This window comes from Alligator mississippiensis, chromosome 1 (genome assembly GCF_030867095.1).
Source record: "Alligator mississippiensis isolate rAllMis1 chromosome 1, rAllMis1, whole genome shotgun sequence".
Lineage (NCBI taxonomy): Eukaryota > Metazoa > Chordata > Crocodylia > Alligatoridae > Alligator > Alligator mississippiensis.
In genome coordinates this window covers 424,348,890-424,363,334 of record NC_081824.1, presented here as the reverse complement: position 1 = coordinate 424,363,334, position 14,445 = coordinate 424,348,890, and the positions used below count along the sequence as shown (strand labels likewise).

Genomic DNA, 14,445 nt, shown 5'->3' with positions numbered 1-14,445 from the left:
AAGGTGTACAGTTAACTTCAGATTGCTGCTGGGTTTCCCCCCCCCCTTTCTTTTACAAATTAAAATGGGTATACAAAAACCTTCACTTAAAACTAATATCTTAGTGTAACAAGTTGTAAAATTTGATTTAGCTTCCAGGCAAAAAGACAACTAAACTTTGGGTTCCAGATGAAGAAGTGTCTCCTGAGACGCTTGTTAAGGTGAGTAAACTTGTTGATTCACAAATATACATGAGAGAAAAAAAAATGTCCTGTGGATCTAAAGATGTCTGGAATTGCTAAAACTGCCAGTAAGAATTGTGGGGTGTGGTTCTTAGTTTCCTTTAGATTTGCCCCTTGATCTTGACATTTTAAATATTTTTTAAACTTAAAAATTTCATCAAGGTGGATATTTTGCCTTCAGTCAGGATGTCTGATTTGATTTACAGAATTGTTTGTTTTTATGCAAATAAGATTAGGTGTATGTATACTACACTGAACTTCAGTATTTTCTTTGCTTTAACATGTAACATGATTTTGTAATTTCCCTTTGTTGCTTCTCTAGTTTGGTTCTCCATTTCTTTTTCTAAAGATGGAATGTTCATTGAATATCAAAGTTACATCACAGTATAAGCTTACTTTTCTCCTTACTGTAGCTGGTGTGCTTGGTACTAGATTCTTCCATCTTTCATTTCTCCCATAATTAGACTTAATTATAACAGTCACTTTTTCCTTCGTTTTTAGTTACCTTTTGTTGAAACATGGAGTTGAGGCATTATGGTAACTCCCTTTTTTTCACCCTCATAATCTTGTTTAACTTTTTTTATATTTAACTCACTCTGCTGCTGCTTAGTGCTTCAGTTTTTTACAGCTTGGCATAAAATTCATTAGTAGATAAATGAGACATTAGTTCCACAGTATTTTGTACAACCTCTGGCTAGAGGGTCGTACCCAGAGAGTTGTAGCGGATGGGTTGGTATCGACCTGGAAGGGTGTGGGTAGTGGGGTCCCGCAGGGCTCAGTCCTTGGACCGATACTCTTCAATGTCTTCATCAGCGACTTGGGCGAGGAAGTGAAGTGTGCTCTGTCCACGTTTGCGGATGACACAACTGTGGGGAGAAGTGGACACACCAGAGGGCAGGGAACAACTACAAGCAGGCCTGAACAGGTTGGACATATGGGCACAAAACAACAGAATGCAATTCAACAAGGAGAAACGCAAAGTGCTGCACCTAGGGAGGAAAAATGTCCAGCATACCTACTGCCTAGGAAATGACCTGCTTGGTGGCACGAAAGCGGAAAGGGATCTTGGAGTCCTAGTGGACTGCAAGATGAACATGAGTCATCAGTGTGACGAAGTCATCAGGAAAGCTAATGGCATTTTATTGTGCATCAGCAGATTCATGACGAACAGAGCCAAGGAGGTGATACTTCCCCTCTATTGGGTGCTGGTCAGACTGCAGTTGGAATACTGCGTGCAATTTTGGGCGCCGCACTTCAAGAGGGATGTGGATAACCTGGAGAGGGTCCAGAGAAGGGCCACTCGTATGGTTAAGGGCTTGCAGGCCAAGCTCTGTGAGGAGAGACTAGGGCACCTGGACGTCTTCAGCCTCCGCAAGAGAAGGTTGAGAGGCGACCTTGTGGCTGCCTGTAAGTTCATCATGGGGGCACAGAAGGGAATTGGTGAGGCTTTACTCACCAAGGCACCCCTGGGGGTTACAAGAAATAATGGCCACAAGCTAATAGAGAGCAGATTTAGACTGGACATTAGGAAGAACTTCTTCACAGTTAGACTGGCCAAAGTCTGGAATGGGCTCCCAAGGGAGGTGGTGCTCTCCCCTACCCTGGGGGTCTTCAAGAAGAGGTTAGATAGGCATTTAGCTGGGGTCATCTAAACCCAGCACTCTTTCCTGCCATGCAGGGGGTTGGACTCGATGATCTATTGAGGTCCCTTCCAACCCTAACATCTGTGAATCTATAAGTTATAAATGTAAAATAGTATGTCATAGCATAATGTCTGATTATAAGATCATTGCTTTTTTTTTTTAAATACGAAACAGCAGCAGCTATTTCTCAATTAAAAGCTAATTAACTAAAGGTGAAGTTTGAGGCTTTGAAGGTCTTTGGTTTCTATTATCTTTTGGTTTTCAAAAATCTTTGTAAAGTAGGCAATAAGCTCTTTTAGTTTGGATAACCCAACAACAAATTTGCTACAAATCTTTCTTTAAAAGTTACCTTTGGAATGAAAGCAATCTTTTTAACCAGTAGCCCAAAGAAGATACTATTTAGGATTCAGTTAGCAAGTGAAAGCAGGATTGTAAAATGACTTGAGAGCTTAGTGTATACTGCCATCAGTAAGTGGTTCCAAATTAGTGTGTATACTCTGGTACCAAGGTTGTATTATTAGTTTTTAAGTAAATTTCTCATTTGATCCCAGTGAGGTGTTCTTTGTACAGCCCAATATTATTTAATATTGTTAAAAGTGGTTACAGCTTTATGTAATTATTTACTCCACTATTTTTAGGTAGGGGTATCAAATTGGTTTCTATAAATTTGCTAGCTAAACTTAGATCTTAAATTATATAATGTAAGCTATTGTCTTTTAATTTGATACTGTGAAAATTGGTAAGTAGAGAATAAGAATACAGAATCCCTCTTTAGGATTATATCTTGTTTATTTGGAAAGTAGCTATTATATTTTTGGATATTACCTCAGTCGAAACAAGAAAAAAATGCAGCCACCAAATAGCAAGCATTTTAAAGTAATTCTTCAGTGCAGTACTGTACAAGAAGTAGAATAATGCCTACTAGATCATATTAGTGGTCCATCTAAACTAGAATTCTTTTCGACAGAGATCAGTATCAAATGTCTCCAAATAGTACATAAGGATTATCAGGATGGATATTAGAATTTATGTAATGGAACAAAAATGTTTTTAGTTTTTTTCTGTTCTGTTCCTGTATGTTCTAACATTTTACTTGCATTTTTAATTGTATTTTAAGGTATTTTAAATACCTTAAAATATTTTAAGTATTTTAAAATATTTGAGAATTTTAAGGTAGAACTCGTGTCACTACAGTATATTTGGCATTGGAAGAAAAAACTCAGACCAGTTATTGCCTCAGTGTTTGTAGTAACAGGAACATGGGAATATCAGAGCAGCATTTTCAGGGTATTGTATGAGGCATGAGCCCATCCAGTCTTTACACCATAGGATTACAATGAGAATTCCTGGAGAGGATTAAAGTTCTGATCTTGTCTGTTCTACTGATTCATATTAAGTTTTGGAAGACTACAGTGTTATTAAGTAATATCTCACAAATTACTGACAATTTATGACCTGGGAATAGAACTCAGCTGTCTAATAGCACAGATCTAAGTGGTAGCACGTGGTCTTACTGCCTATTGGAATATACCTGCTATGTTTCTGTAACTCTCTCTGCTGGTTTAAAAGTTTAAAAGTTTGTTTCATGTGATCTGTTGGTTCATTATATTGTGCTGCAAAGACTAATATCAAAGCTGGTATAGCTTAGGGCTGGGCCTAACTTGCATGATATATGTGCCTCTTCTGTGTTTTTATTGGATATTATGCAGACCAGAATATTTGACCCTTTCCCTCAAAAGGAGATCCCTAGGCCCTGTGGCTTCAGTGAGCAGTGTGGGGGCTGAGGGGGAATCGAGGACCGGGAGTCTTTAGGAACGCTAGCTGGGGTTGTGGCTGCGATCCCGTGACAGGTAGATGGGTACTCTCTATCACCGGAGCGGAATTAGGCAAAGACGAGACACGTATCAATTGGAAAAACAGAGGTAGCTTTACTTACACTGTAGAATCATATACAGTGCAGGCAATCGTAGTTGCAACAATTCTATTCTTTAATCGGTAATCGAGGAGCTCTTGTAGACCGGGTAGCTCGGGTCTAACTCGGGCATGCAACACGGAGGATACGTCGCAAGGCTTCGCCGAGGGGGAGTCGTTGGCAGGTGATCAAGCTGCTGGAGTTCCACTCCAGGGGGAATCGCGGAGTTCTCCAACTATGGCGGAAATGCCCCTAACCTTTTATACGGCTAGCGAGTCAATTGCCAGCCGCCACGTGGGAATAATTTAACATTGGCCAATCATATTATGCAAATCTGCATTTCCTCGGCGGGAACTCTATCCACGCCGGAACTCTTCACCATGCCGAGACTTCCCCTGCCTTACTGTGCCTTGTGCTAGAAAGTTCCACTGTGTCGAGGCACTGATCCAAATCAGCTCTGACAAACAGCAGTCAAACATCAACCAAGTATAAACCAGTGTTATGATACTTGACACTCCAATGAAACTGAATGCAGGCATCTACAAAGGACAGTGACAACACTTCAATGCCAGGAGCATTGGTGATTCATTGAGGGGATGGTGTAGCCATGAGGGAAGAAGTAAAGTGTAGGAGGGTGAATAGAGGAGACTCTCAGAGATGGATGGTAGAGGGTCAAAATGAGGAAAGAGAATTAGAATTATCAATGATTTAAAGTGAAACAGGGTTTTTCACTGATTGAGACCTCATACAGACATTAAGTTTCTCCTGGGAGAGGGTTAAATCACTTCCAGGAGAGGCTGTTAAATTTGCACTTAATATTTACTTTTATATTTCAGAGAAAAAGCTCTCAAATTGCATATAAAAAATTCTTATGTTATGAAAAGTAATTTAAGTGGCTACACTAAGCATTCAAAAAGCTAGAAAAGGGTAGATTTAAAGTTTCAATCTGCAAACTTAATTTTTGTGTTTGTGCATTACAAACCAATCATATAATTTAAAGTTACTTGTAAAGTGGAAAAAAATTCTGGAATTCACGTTCTAATTAATGTGACAATACCTCTAGGGAAGGATTGCTGTTCTAACTCTGGATATCCACCAGAAATGATGAGTAACTGGAGACAGTGAAGAACTTGGGTGGAGAAGGTGAAGATTTATCATCAAAGCTTCATTATCTTGCAGATGAGTGAAGGGATAAAATGAGAATAGCCAAAAGTTAAACAGATTTAGACCAAAGGAATGAAGACAAATACCACAAGGTTCTTCAGCTATATCACTAAAAAGAAAAAAAAGAAGTGAAAGCATAAATGCTACGGTGCAGTGAGAATGAAAGAGATTAAGGATATGTGGCCCCAAATCTAATTTAATGCTTTGCTTCTATTTGCACTAAGGATAATGGTGTAAAACAGGCTGTCCAGAGTGTCCAGGTTCCGCACACTGCACCAGTTAAAAAGTCTCTGAGCCTTGTGCCAGGACTGCTGATGCGTGAGCAGCCTGAGCCCCCCACCCTCTACTGGAACAGCCTGAGCCCCTATGCTGCTGGTGGTGGTGCTGTAAACCCCTTACCCTTGCTACTGCCATACAGTGAGCTCAAGCCCACTTCTGCACCCCCCTGCTATGGCTGTGCCGGAGAACCCCCGCCACTGCTGTCATATGAGCAGCACAAGTTGTCTCCCTCCTGCTCCCACCTCCCTCCCTGGCTGGTACTGTTGCACAAGCAGCCTATATTTCTGCCCTGCTGCCTAGGTAGTGAGCTTACCAAACTACCTCTGGCTATATGTTGCCCTGTCCCCAAGGACTGCAGCTGTCACCACAGCAAGAGTACCAGTATGGGAAATAACAGCTGGGAGGAAGCCTGCAGGCTGTCCATTAACTCCATGCAGGTTGGACAGTCTTGGTGTTTGTTTAACATACAAAAAGGAGGAAGGCCAATTTAAATGTATGTATAGGAATGGCAAGTTTTATCTTGGAAATGGAAGTAGAACTCTCAGTTTTGAAGTTGGGAGGTCACTGTAATCTCCATGCCAGGCATATCTGATTTATTAGTCTGATTGAAGGCAAAGTTTGGAAATGAATTTTAAAGGAAAGAATAAAGGGAGGTAAAAGAAAAATGCACTGAAAGGCAACATTGGTTTGTCAAGAGAGATTGTGCCAGATAAACGTAGTATCTTTCTTTTAATAAATTGGCTGATTTTTCTAGAGAAAGGGGATGTGGGTTTAATCCAGGGGCAAGCAGTTATTTCAGGCGGAGGGCCGCTTACTGGGTTTTGGCAAGCCATCAAGGGCCACAAGACAGGCAGCCAGGGACAGATAAATATTAATTTCCTAAATTTTTTTAGGGGCCCCGTGAACTGGATAGAAATGGCCTTGTGGACTGCATTCAGCCTGCAGGCTGCATTTTGCCCACCCCATGTCTAATCTTTGCGGACTTCCAAGTGCTTTCTTGAGCTGGAGCTTCGTGGAAATCAATTAGTTAAGATAAAGGAAATGGGGATTAGTAGAAAAAATGTCATATGGGGAAGAAACTGGATAACAGGGAGCTAAGTTGTATCTAAAAGGAAACTGTTATGAAAAAGGAAGGTCACTAGCAGAGTTTCTCAAGGATTAATTAGAAATAGAGGGACAGTAAATCCTCAGTGAATTTAAGATGGAGTTTGATAAACTTATAAATGAATGTCCATCATGGTTGCTTATGCTACCATTTGACTGGACTCAGTTACCAAAGAGGTCTTTTTCTAGTTTTAGAGGACTAATTTTCATTTTAAATTTTATTGATAGGTAATTTTGTTTTGTTTTCCAAAGCCTTATTCTCCTCCCCCCCCCCCCCCCCCCCCGCGCGATTAGATTTCTGTTTCTTTGAGGTGATAAGTTACTTCTTCCCATTCTTGCCAGCCAACCTGGTTTTATTACTGGAAGGTCTTGCCTGAGCAACCTCATCTCCTTCTATGACCAGGTGAAGCATTGCCTGGACAAGGGAGACAAGGTTGATGTCTTTTATCTTGATTTCAAGAAAGCCTTTGACTTGGTCTCCCATGATGTCCTCATGACCAAGCTGGGGACCTGTGGCCTCGACCATCTCACAGTCCGATGGCTGGGGACCTGGCTCTGCGGTAGGACCCAAAGGGTGCTAGTTGATGGGAACAAATCAGTGTGGTGCAAGGTTTACCAGTGGAGTTCCCCAGGGCTCAGTGCTCGGGCTGATACTCTTCAGTATCTTCATTAATGATCTGGATTTGGGCATTACATGTAGACTGGCAAAGTTCATGGATGACACTAAGTTGTGGGGGACAGGTTGGGGATACAGGCCAACCTGGACATGCTTGCAAAGTGGGCAGACTAAAACCTGATGGCATTCAACGTAGAGAAATGCAGTGTACTCCATCTTGGGAGAAACAACGGCATCATGTTTATAGGCTTGGTGGTGCTATGCTCTCAAGCATCAAGACTAAAAGAGACTTGGGGATCTTGATTGACCACAAGATGAGCCACCAATGTGATGCTGTGGCAGACGAAGCAAACCAAACTCTGGCATGCATCCACCCATTCATCTCAAGCAAAACTAGGGATGTTATCCTCCTGCTTTATCTCAGGGGAGGCATGTGCCCCCCAACCCGTGTCCCTCCTATGTGTCACCTATGGGTATGAGGATGTGGTAAAGTAGGAGGGGGAGCGATTGTTTAGGGAGGCAAAAAGCAAGGAACATTGGAGAAAATAAATTGAGAAAAGGAAGGTGTAAAATGAATATAGGTAAAAGTCAGCCTTAGTGAGGCCTCAGGTGGAGTGCTGCATCCAGTTTTGGGCCCCCCACTTCAGGAAGGATGTAGATAAGCTTGAGAGAGTCCAGAGGAGAACCACCCATATGATCAAAGGCTAAGAGAACAAGTCTTATGAGGAGAAGGCTGTGGGACATGGAACACTTCAGCCTGGTGAAGAGGAGTTTCAGGGGGAACTTGGTGGCTTCCTATAAGTATATAAGAGGGGTGCATCAGGATCTAGGAGAAAACTTGTTCACCAGGGCTCCCCAAAGGAAAACTAGGTCTAACGGCCACAAAATTCTAGAAGGCCGATTCAGACTCGGTATAAGGAAAAACTTCTTTTCAGTGTGAGTGTCCAAGGTCTGGAACAGACTCCCCCCAGAGGTGGTGCAAGTGTCTACTCTGGACTCATTCAAAAGGCACTTGGATGTTTATCTTGCTGGGATCATTTGATCCCTGCAGACTTCCTGCCTCTGGGGGCTGGACTTGACGATCTTATGAGGTCCCTTCCAGCCCCTAATGTCTATGAAATCTATGAAATATTCCCTATTTGTCAGATTTTTCAGTGACTGCCACAATAACTAGTTCTCCTCCTCTCAGGGCCTTCTCACACGCTGCCCCTTCTCCGGGGCTCACCACAATGCTGCCCCCTTCTCCGGGGCTCACCGCACCTGTGCTGGGCTTCTCAGCAATGCCCCCTTCTCTGGGGCTTCTCAACTGCCCCTCTCTGGGGCTGGGGTCTATGCTCCCCAAATGCTGCACCCTCACTGGTGCTGGGGTCCCCACTCTACTGTGAGTCCCCTATGAGGCCTCCTCCAACCCCTAATGGCCTCACCCAAACCACTGGTGTAACAAATAGTAACATAAACATAAGCCCATGGGCTATAACGTAAGCACACGCTGCCTGGCTATAACTACGCTCAAGCCTACCGGGGGTGCTCCATCCTGCCGCAGTGACAGACACTGGTTCGGCCTCTGGCATCTCTTCTCTTTTCTTAACGGAGAGCTGCTTCTTCTCTGGCTGCTGGTAGGGAACTGCCTCCTGCATGTGGTTTATATAGGAGCCAGGCCCTGCCCCTTCTTGTTAGCTGGCTAGACAGGTGTGAGCCATAAGTTCCCTTTGGTTGCCTCAGCAACCAGCATCTGCAGGGTTATCCTTCCTCTCCAAATAGCAGGCACCTTAGTGACCTGCTACAGTGTTCTTTCTTTAAAGAAGCTTTGAGAGAGATGTTTTGCTATATTATTAGGCTACTGTAGCGATTATTTCAGGAAGTTTTTTTTGTAGGAAGTAATCGACTCGTTACTTGTCAACATTTCTTTCAGATCCAGGCGATTAAAATGATGGTTCGATGGTTACTGGGAATGAAGAACAACCATAGTAAATCAGGAACCTCTACTCTGAGATTGTTAACAACAATATTGCACAGTGATGGAGACTTGACAGAACAAGGAAAAATTAGGTATGGAATGAACAATTAAGTTAAGCCACTTACTACACTTGACGTTTTTGGTAAGTTTAGAGGGATAGCGTATAAAGTCTAAAAATGAAGAAGCATATGATTTGCCTCTCTGTTACTCATGTACATAATTTACTACTTAACAAAATAATGGTATGTTAGGTTAAGACTCCCAGGACTTTATTTTTTACTAAAATAGTCTAAAGATATAAGCAACTGCTTTTCTCAACCTTTTGAATCTTATCCATCTATGAATGATTTTTGGATTGAAAAACTATATTGCATAGGTTCCCCTCTTTTTCATCAGAAATCGGTTGGGGTGTGTGTGTGTGTATTAAATCTGTGTTTTCTTGTATTGGATTTTTGGATGCTTGCCTTTCAGAAAGAAGATTAAGACAGCTGATTCTCTTTATTCAGTTCCCTGCCTCTTCCTCCCCCCCCCCCCCCCCCCCCCCCCTTCATTTTTAATGTTTGTTTTCCTGGTAACATTTTAATCTTTCTGCTTAGGCAGAAATTAGAAATTGAGTCTCCCATCATTATTATTCCTGGCAAATATCTTGAAAATTAGCTACCAAAGTGGGTGAGAACTGAGAATATAGTAGTCATAGTAAAAAAAGATTTCTAGGTTTGGTAATTATATAATGATTATGCAAGTAGAAGACCACTCTCATTCAGACTGTAAAATATTGCAAAACTGAGAATAGTGTACTGTTAACTATACAGTATCTTCTCATTCTAGCTGAGAATTCCATTTCAGTATAACTTAAATAATCAGAGCATTTTAAAATTTTTAAATGTAAAATGCTATCACATCACCCGTGCTTAGAAATAAGTCAGGGAAGAGTTTCAGTAATAAATCGGCTTTTTTTAATCATACCTGCTGAGGTGTATTGTTTGGAAATTTTCTTATCAGTAGAGTTGTGAAAATCATTAAGGCCCCTGGCAGATAATGTTGCTTGATGGAAACGCAGTGTTCTTCATTTTCACAGGGCAGACTATCCAGAGTGGGGGGAAAAGTGCCTAGGGACCTGGCTGTGCCAGCACTTGCCAGCAAGGGGGAGCTGGAGAGGTGCTGATGGGAGTTCTTATCCTCCTGTGTTCTGCTGTGCTGCTTATGAGAAGTGAGCTCAGAGCTCACCAGCCATCAGTTGGGCATGCCTTGGGTGAAGGAGCTGCTTTCCCTGACACTTTTGCAGAGTATGGGAGATGTGCAAAGGCAGGGTGGCAGGGAGGACTAGTGAGACAAAATGCTTTTGGAGCTGCTTTTAAGATGCTGTTCTACATGTGCTTTTCCTCTTTCCCCATCATGTCCTGCTGGCAGCTGTATGAACAAATTCTCTTTTCCATTTCTTCCCCCTCTCCCAGATTCCTGCTGTGTGAGAGTAAAGCAGATCTTGTTGTTTACATTATGACTCTCACTGGGGGAGGTGCTAAATGGCTTCTTAAAAAAAATATCCTTGAAGGCCCATTGGTAAAAGGGAGGGGAGGGGCAGCGAGTAATGATGTCTGCTACTGCACCCTGGGGCAGCAGTGTTCAATATGTCACAAAGATCTTTTGCAAGAAGAAGGGTGAATAGGACAGTGGGGAGCAGCAGTCAATGCTGGTATGACGGAGGACTTGGCAGAGCGCTATCACCCTATGTGTAACATACCATAATTTCAAATTAAGTTATAATACAAAGAAGCTTATAAAGATCTTCTTCATTTAACAAGTAACATTTTTGAGGCTGGGTCACCATTTTTGTGGCTCATTATCGGGTGATAAAGTGCTTGAATGTATGGCATGTCACAATTTATTGCTCCATTAACACATTAATTGCACTTTAAATGTAATGTCTTCTAGGAGTCTGTGCCTCTAACTACTTGCAATACATTCCATTATTGCCTTTTTATGAATTGAGATTTTTGCATTGTACATAATTTATGTCTTGCAACGTTCCACTTGCTTTAGCATTCATGGAAATTTACTTTAAGGCTATAACTAGTTATTGGAGGCCTTTAAGTTAATAGATGCATATTTCAGTAAATAGTATGTTGGTTGCCGGTTGTGTTCATAACCTCTGAAAAGCTTTTATTTTTTTTTTTTTTTCAGTTAAGAGATGTGCAATACTTCAAATTTAGACATGCTGTAGGAAATACAAACGTTGTTGGACTAAATGTTTATGAAAAGATAATTTCAATGTGATTCTGTCTCATTTAATGATTTATGAGCAACATCCTGCTGCTGCAGTGGCTATTAATATACTCGAGAGCTTGTAGGAAGAGGGCCACATCCCCTGCTGCAGAGGAGGGACAAACCGCCCACAGTCCATATCCATTTTGCCTTGGGGTGAAATTCCTTCCTGATCCCAAATATGATATTTCGTCTCCCCTGAGCAGAGGGGCAAGACCCTCCTAGCTAGGAACTTACGCATTTAAGTACTAGCAGGAACACTGGCACACCTCAGTCCATATCCCCAGTCTTGTCTTCAACCAACACCCAATGAATGCATTTGAGGGAGGCTTTAAAAAAAACAACCCTGATATACGTAGGAGGAGAAAATTCCTTCCTGGCTTCATGCATGAACCAGGAAAGCCCAGAAGCATGGATAAATACCCATAGTAGAAATATAGGCATAGCTGTGCCTAGATCGTCCCTGACCAGTGGGTGTTGAACCTGTTCTTGAACACCTCCAGTGATGGAGAGTCCACAACTACCCTAGGCAGTCAATTCCACTATCTCACTGTTATAACAGTGAAGAAGTCTTTCCTAATGTCCACTCTAAATCTTCTTTGGTGCAACTTCAAGCCATTCGTCCATACCCTACTGTCTGCAGCAAGCGAGAAGAGATGTTTTCTTCTTTACGACAGCCCTTCAAGTATTTGAAGACTGCTTATCATGTCCCGTCCTAAGCCCCTTTTCCGCAAGCTGAACATAACGATTTCCAACCTCTCCTTGTATGACTTGCCTCCGAAGCCCTATATCATTTTTGTTGCCTGCCTCTGGACCCTCTTTAATTTCTCCATGTCCTTTTTTAAAATATAGAGTTTAAAACTGTATGCACCACTCTAGATGAGGCCTAAGCAGTGTTGAATATCACCTCCCACATCTTGCATCTAATGTTTCTAATGATGTAGCCCAAAACTGAATTTGTCTTGTGCAGCTGCATCATATTGCAGACTCATTGAGTCCATGATCGACCAAGACTCCCAGCTCCTTCTCTCTAGTGCTGTCATCTAGCCAGGTGTCTCCCATTTTGAATTCAAATTTTTGAATTTTTATCCTGAAATTGTACCACTTTGCATTTGTCCACATTGAATTTCATTCTGCTGGCTCCAGTCCAGCTTTTCCAATCTATTAAGATTTTTCTTAAAGCAGTCCCATTCTCCAGTGTGTTCACAATCCTTCCCAGTTTTTTGTCTGCATACTTGTTCAAGAATCTTTCTGTGCCAGCATCCAAATAATTAATAAGCCTGTTGGACAGCACTGGGGCTAAGACTGACCCTTGTAGTGGGATTCCATTCAACCTTCTGCCAACCTGACAATCCATTTATACCCTATTTACTGGAATACAAGACAAGCTTCCCCTCACCCCCTCCTTCCCCTTATATTTGTATACAAGAAAATCTCATTAAATGCATTGTCTATTATTTAACTGGTGCCAAAATGAGCACGTGCTCAGTGATGGAAATGAGGTATGAAACTGATTAAATACAGCCAACACTGATCCTGACTATAAAACACATGGTCCATTTTTGGCAAACATACTGATGGCAATCTACCCCAAAGGTCGGCTAGTGCAGCCTATCTGAATAGGATATATATTGGTGTCCATTGCACACAGTCCCCCTTGGCACTGACTCTTTTCAAGTCATAGTGAGCCACTGCATTGAATAGATTTCAATTTCCTCTTCATGCCCGCAACGGAGCTGCACCTTTGTTTCCCATTTCCAATGATTCCTGTTTCTACAGCACCCTTAAATGTCTGGCAAACTTCACCAAATAGGGCCGCAAACAGTTCACCCACAGTCCTTCTATTGTCCCCTCCCTCAGCCTGTCACATATTAGTGTGGCCCCACCCTCCATGGTAGAGCTGGACCAGGTTGCCCTGCACCTCATTCGGGTATAAATTTTTGGAGGATCCCAGGACTCCTGACAAGAACACTGGGTTCAAGTCATGGAGAGCTAGCACATGGATCCTTTGTGGGAGGTATCTGGTGTACACACCCATACTGAGCAGCAGTGAGCCACAGTGGGGTTACGAGCCAGCCCAGTGAACTATATATTAAATCATGAGCCTTTTGGGTTTGGAGTAATATCATACATAGTTTCTACTATATATAAGTAGATGCTAAAGTGGTGCTTAAAAGTGTGTTAATGGAATACCTGTACTAAACCTTGCAGCAGTTTCAAATAAGGCAAAATGCATAATTCTAGATGAATTAAGTCTATGGATACCTGTTGTAATTTTCCTATATTCAAATTATTACAGGTGTCTTTATTTCAAGGTCAGTATTTTCAAATTGGCTACTCACATCCATGTCCTTAGGGAGAACAGTATCTGATAGTATGGAGGAAACAGGCTTCAGGGTGAAGCAGTTGTGGGGAGCAGAGGGCAAGGCATCTACCTGACCCCCCAGATTTATTTTCCCTGATGTAGTAGTGGGTGGGGGACAAATTCAAGGCAAACTTCCAATTATTACTGTATTTACTTGAATTTAAGATGACCCTGAATTTAAGACAACCACTTCAATAGTTAGACTCCACACATGGAAAAATTTTAATTTGGCATTATTTTGGACTCTTATTCTGGAATAAGAGACTTGATGGGATAGCTCACATGACTGGAGTATGGTTTTGGATAGGTACAAATAGTTCAGGAAGGACAGACGGGGGGAGAACAGGAGGAAGAGTTGCGCTGTATGTAACTGGAGATAAGCTGTAGTATGAAACTGGAGATAAGCCAGTTGAAAATCACTGGGTTAAGGTTAGAGGGGAGAGCAACAAGGGTGATGTTGTGGTGGGGGTCTGCTATAGACCACCAGACCATGAGGATGAGGTAGATGAGACTTTTTTCAGATGACTAGCAGAAGTTTCCAGATCACAGGCCCTGGTTCTCATGGGGGACTTCAAATCATCCTGACACCTGGTGGGATGGCAATATAGCAGTGCTCAGGCAATCCTGGAAGTTTTTGATGAGCGTTGGAGAAACCTCCTGGTACAAGTGTTGGAGAAACCAACTAGGGGCAATGCTTTTCTTGACCTGCTGCTCACAAACAGGGAAGAATTGGTGGGTAATGTAGTAGTGGATGGCAAGTTGAGCAGCAGCAACCACAAGATGATTGAGTTCAGGATTCTGACAAAAGGAAGAAATAAGCAGAGCAGTATGGACCCTGCACTTCAGAAAATCAGACTTTGACTCAGGGAACTGATGGGCATGGTCCTTTGGGTGTGGGGAAGGAGTCCAGGAGAGCTGGCTG

At 42.3% G+C, this 14,445-nt stretch overlaps 1 protein-coding gene across 4 annotated transcripts in view; it reads left to right on the top strand.

Moving 5' to 3' along the window:
• Window positions 1-14,445, top strand: part of PDS5B (PDS5 cohesin associated factor B) — a 169,131-nt gene that overhangs the window by 115,919 nt on the left and 38,767 nt on the right. For all 4 annotated transcript variants that reach the window (XM_019498287.2, XM_019498288.2, XM_019498286.2 and 1 more), the window contains exons 22-23: window positions 132-200; window positions 8,852-8,988. In XM_019498287.2, the coding sequence (XP_019353832.1) occupies window positions 132-200; window positions 8,852-8,988 (206 nt within the window). The remainder of the gene's footprint in view (window positions 1-131; window positions 201-8,851; window positions 8,989-14,445) is intronic.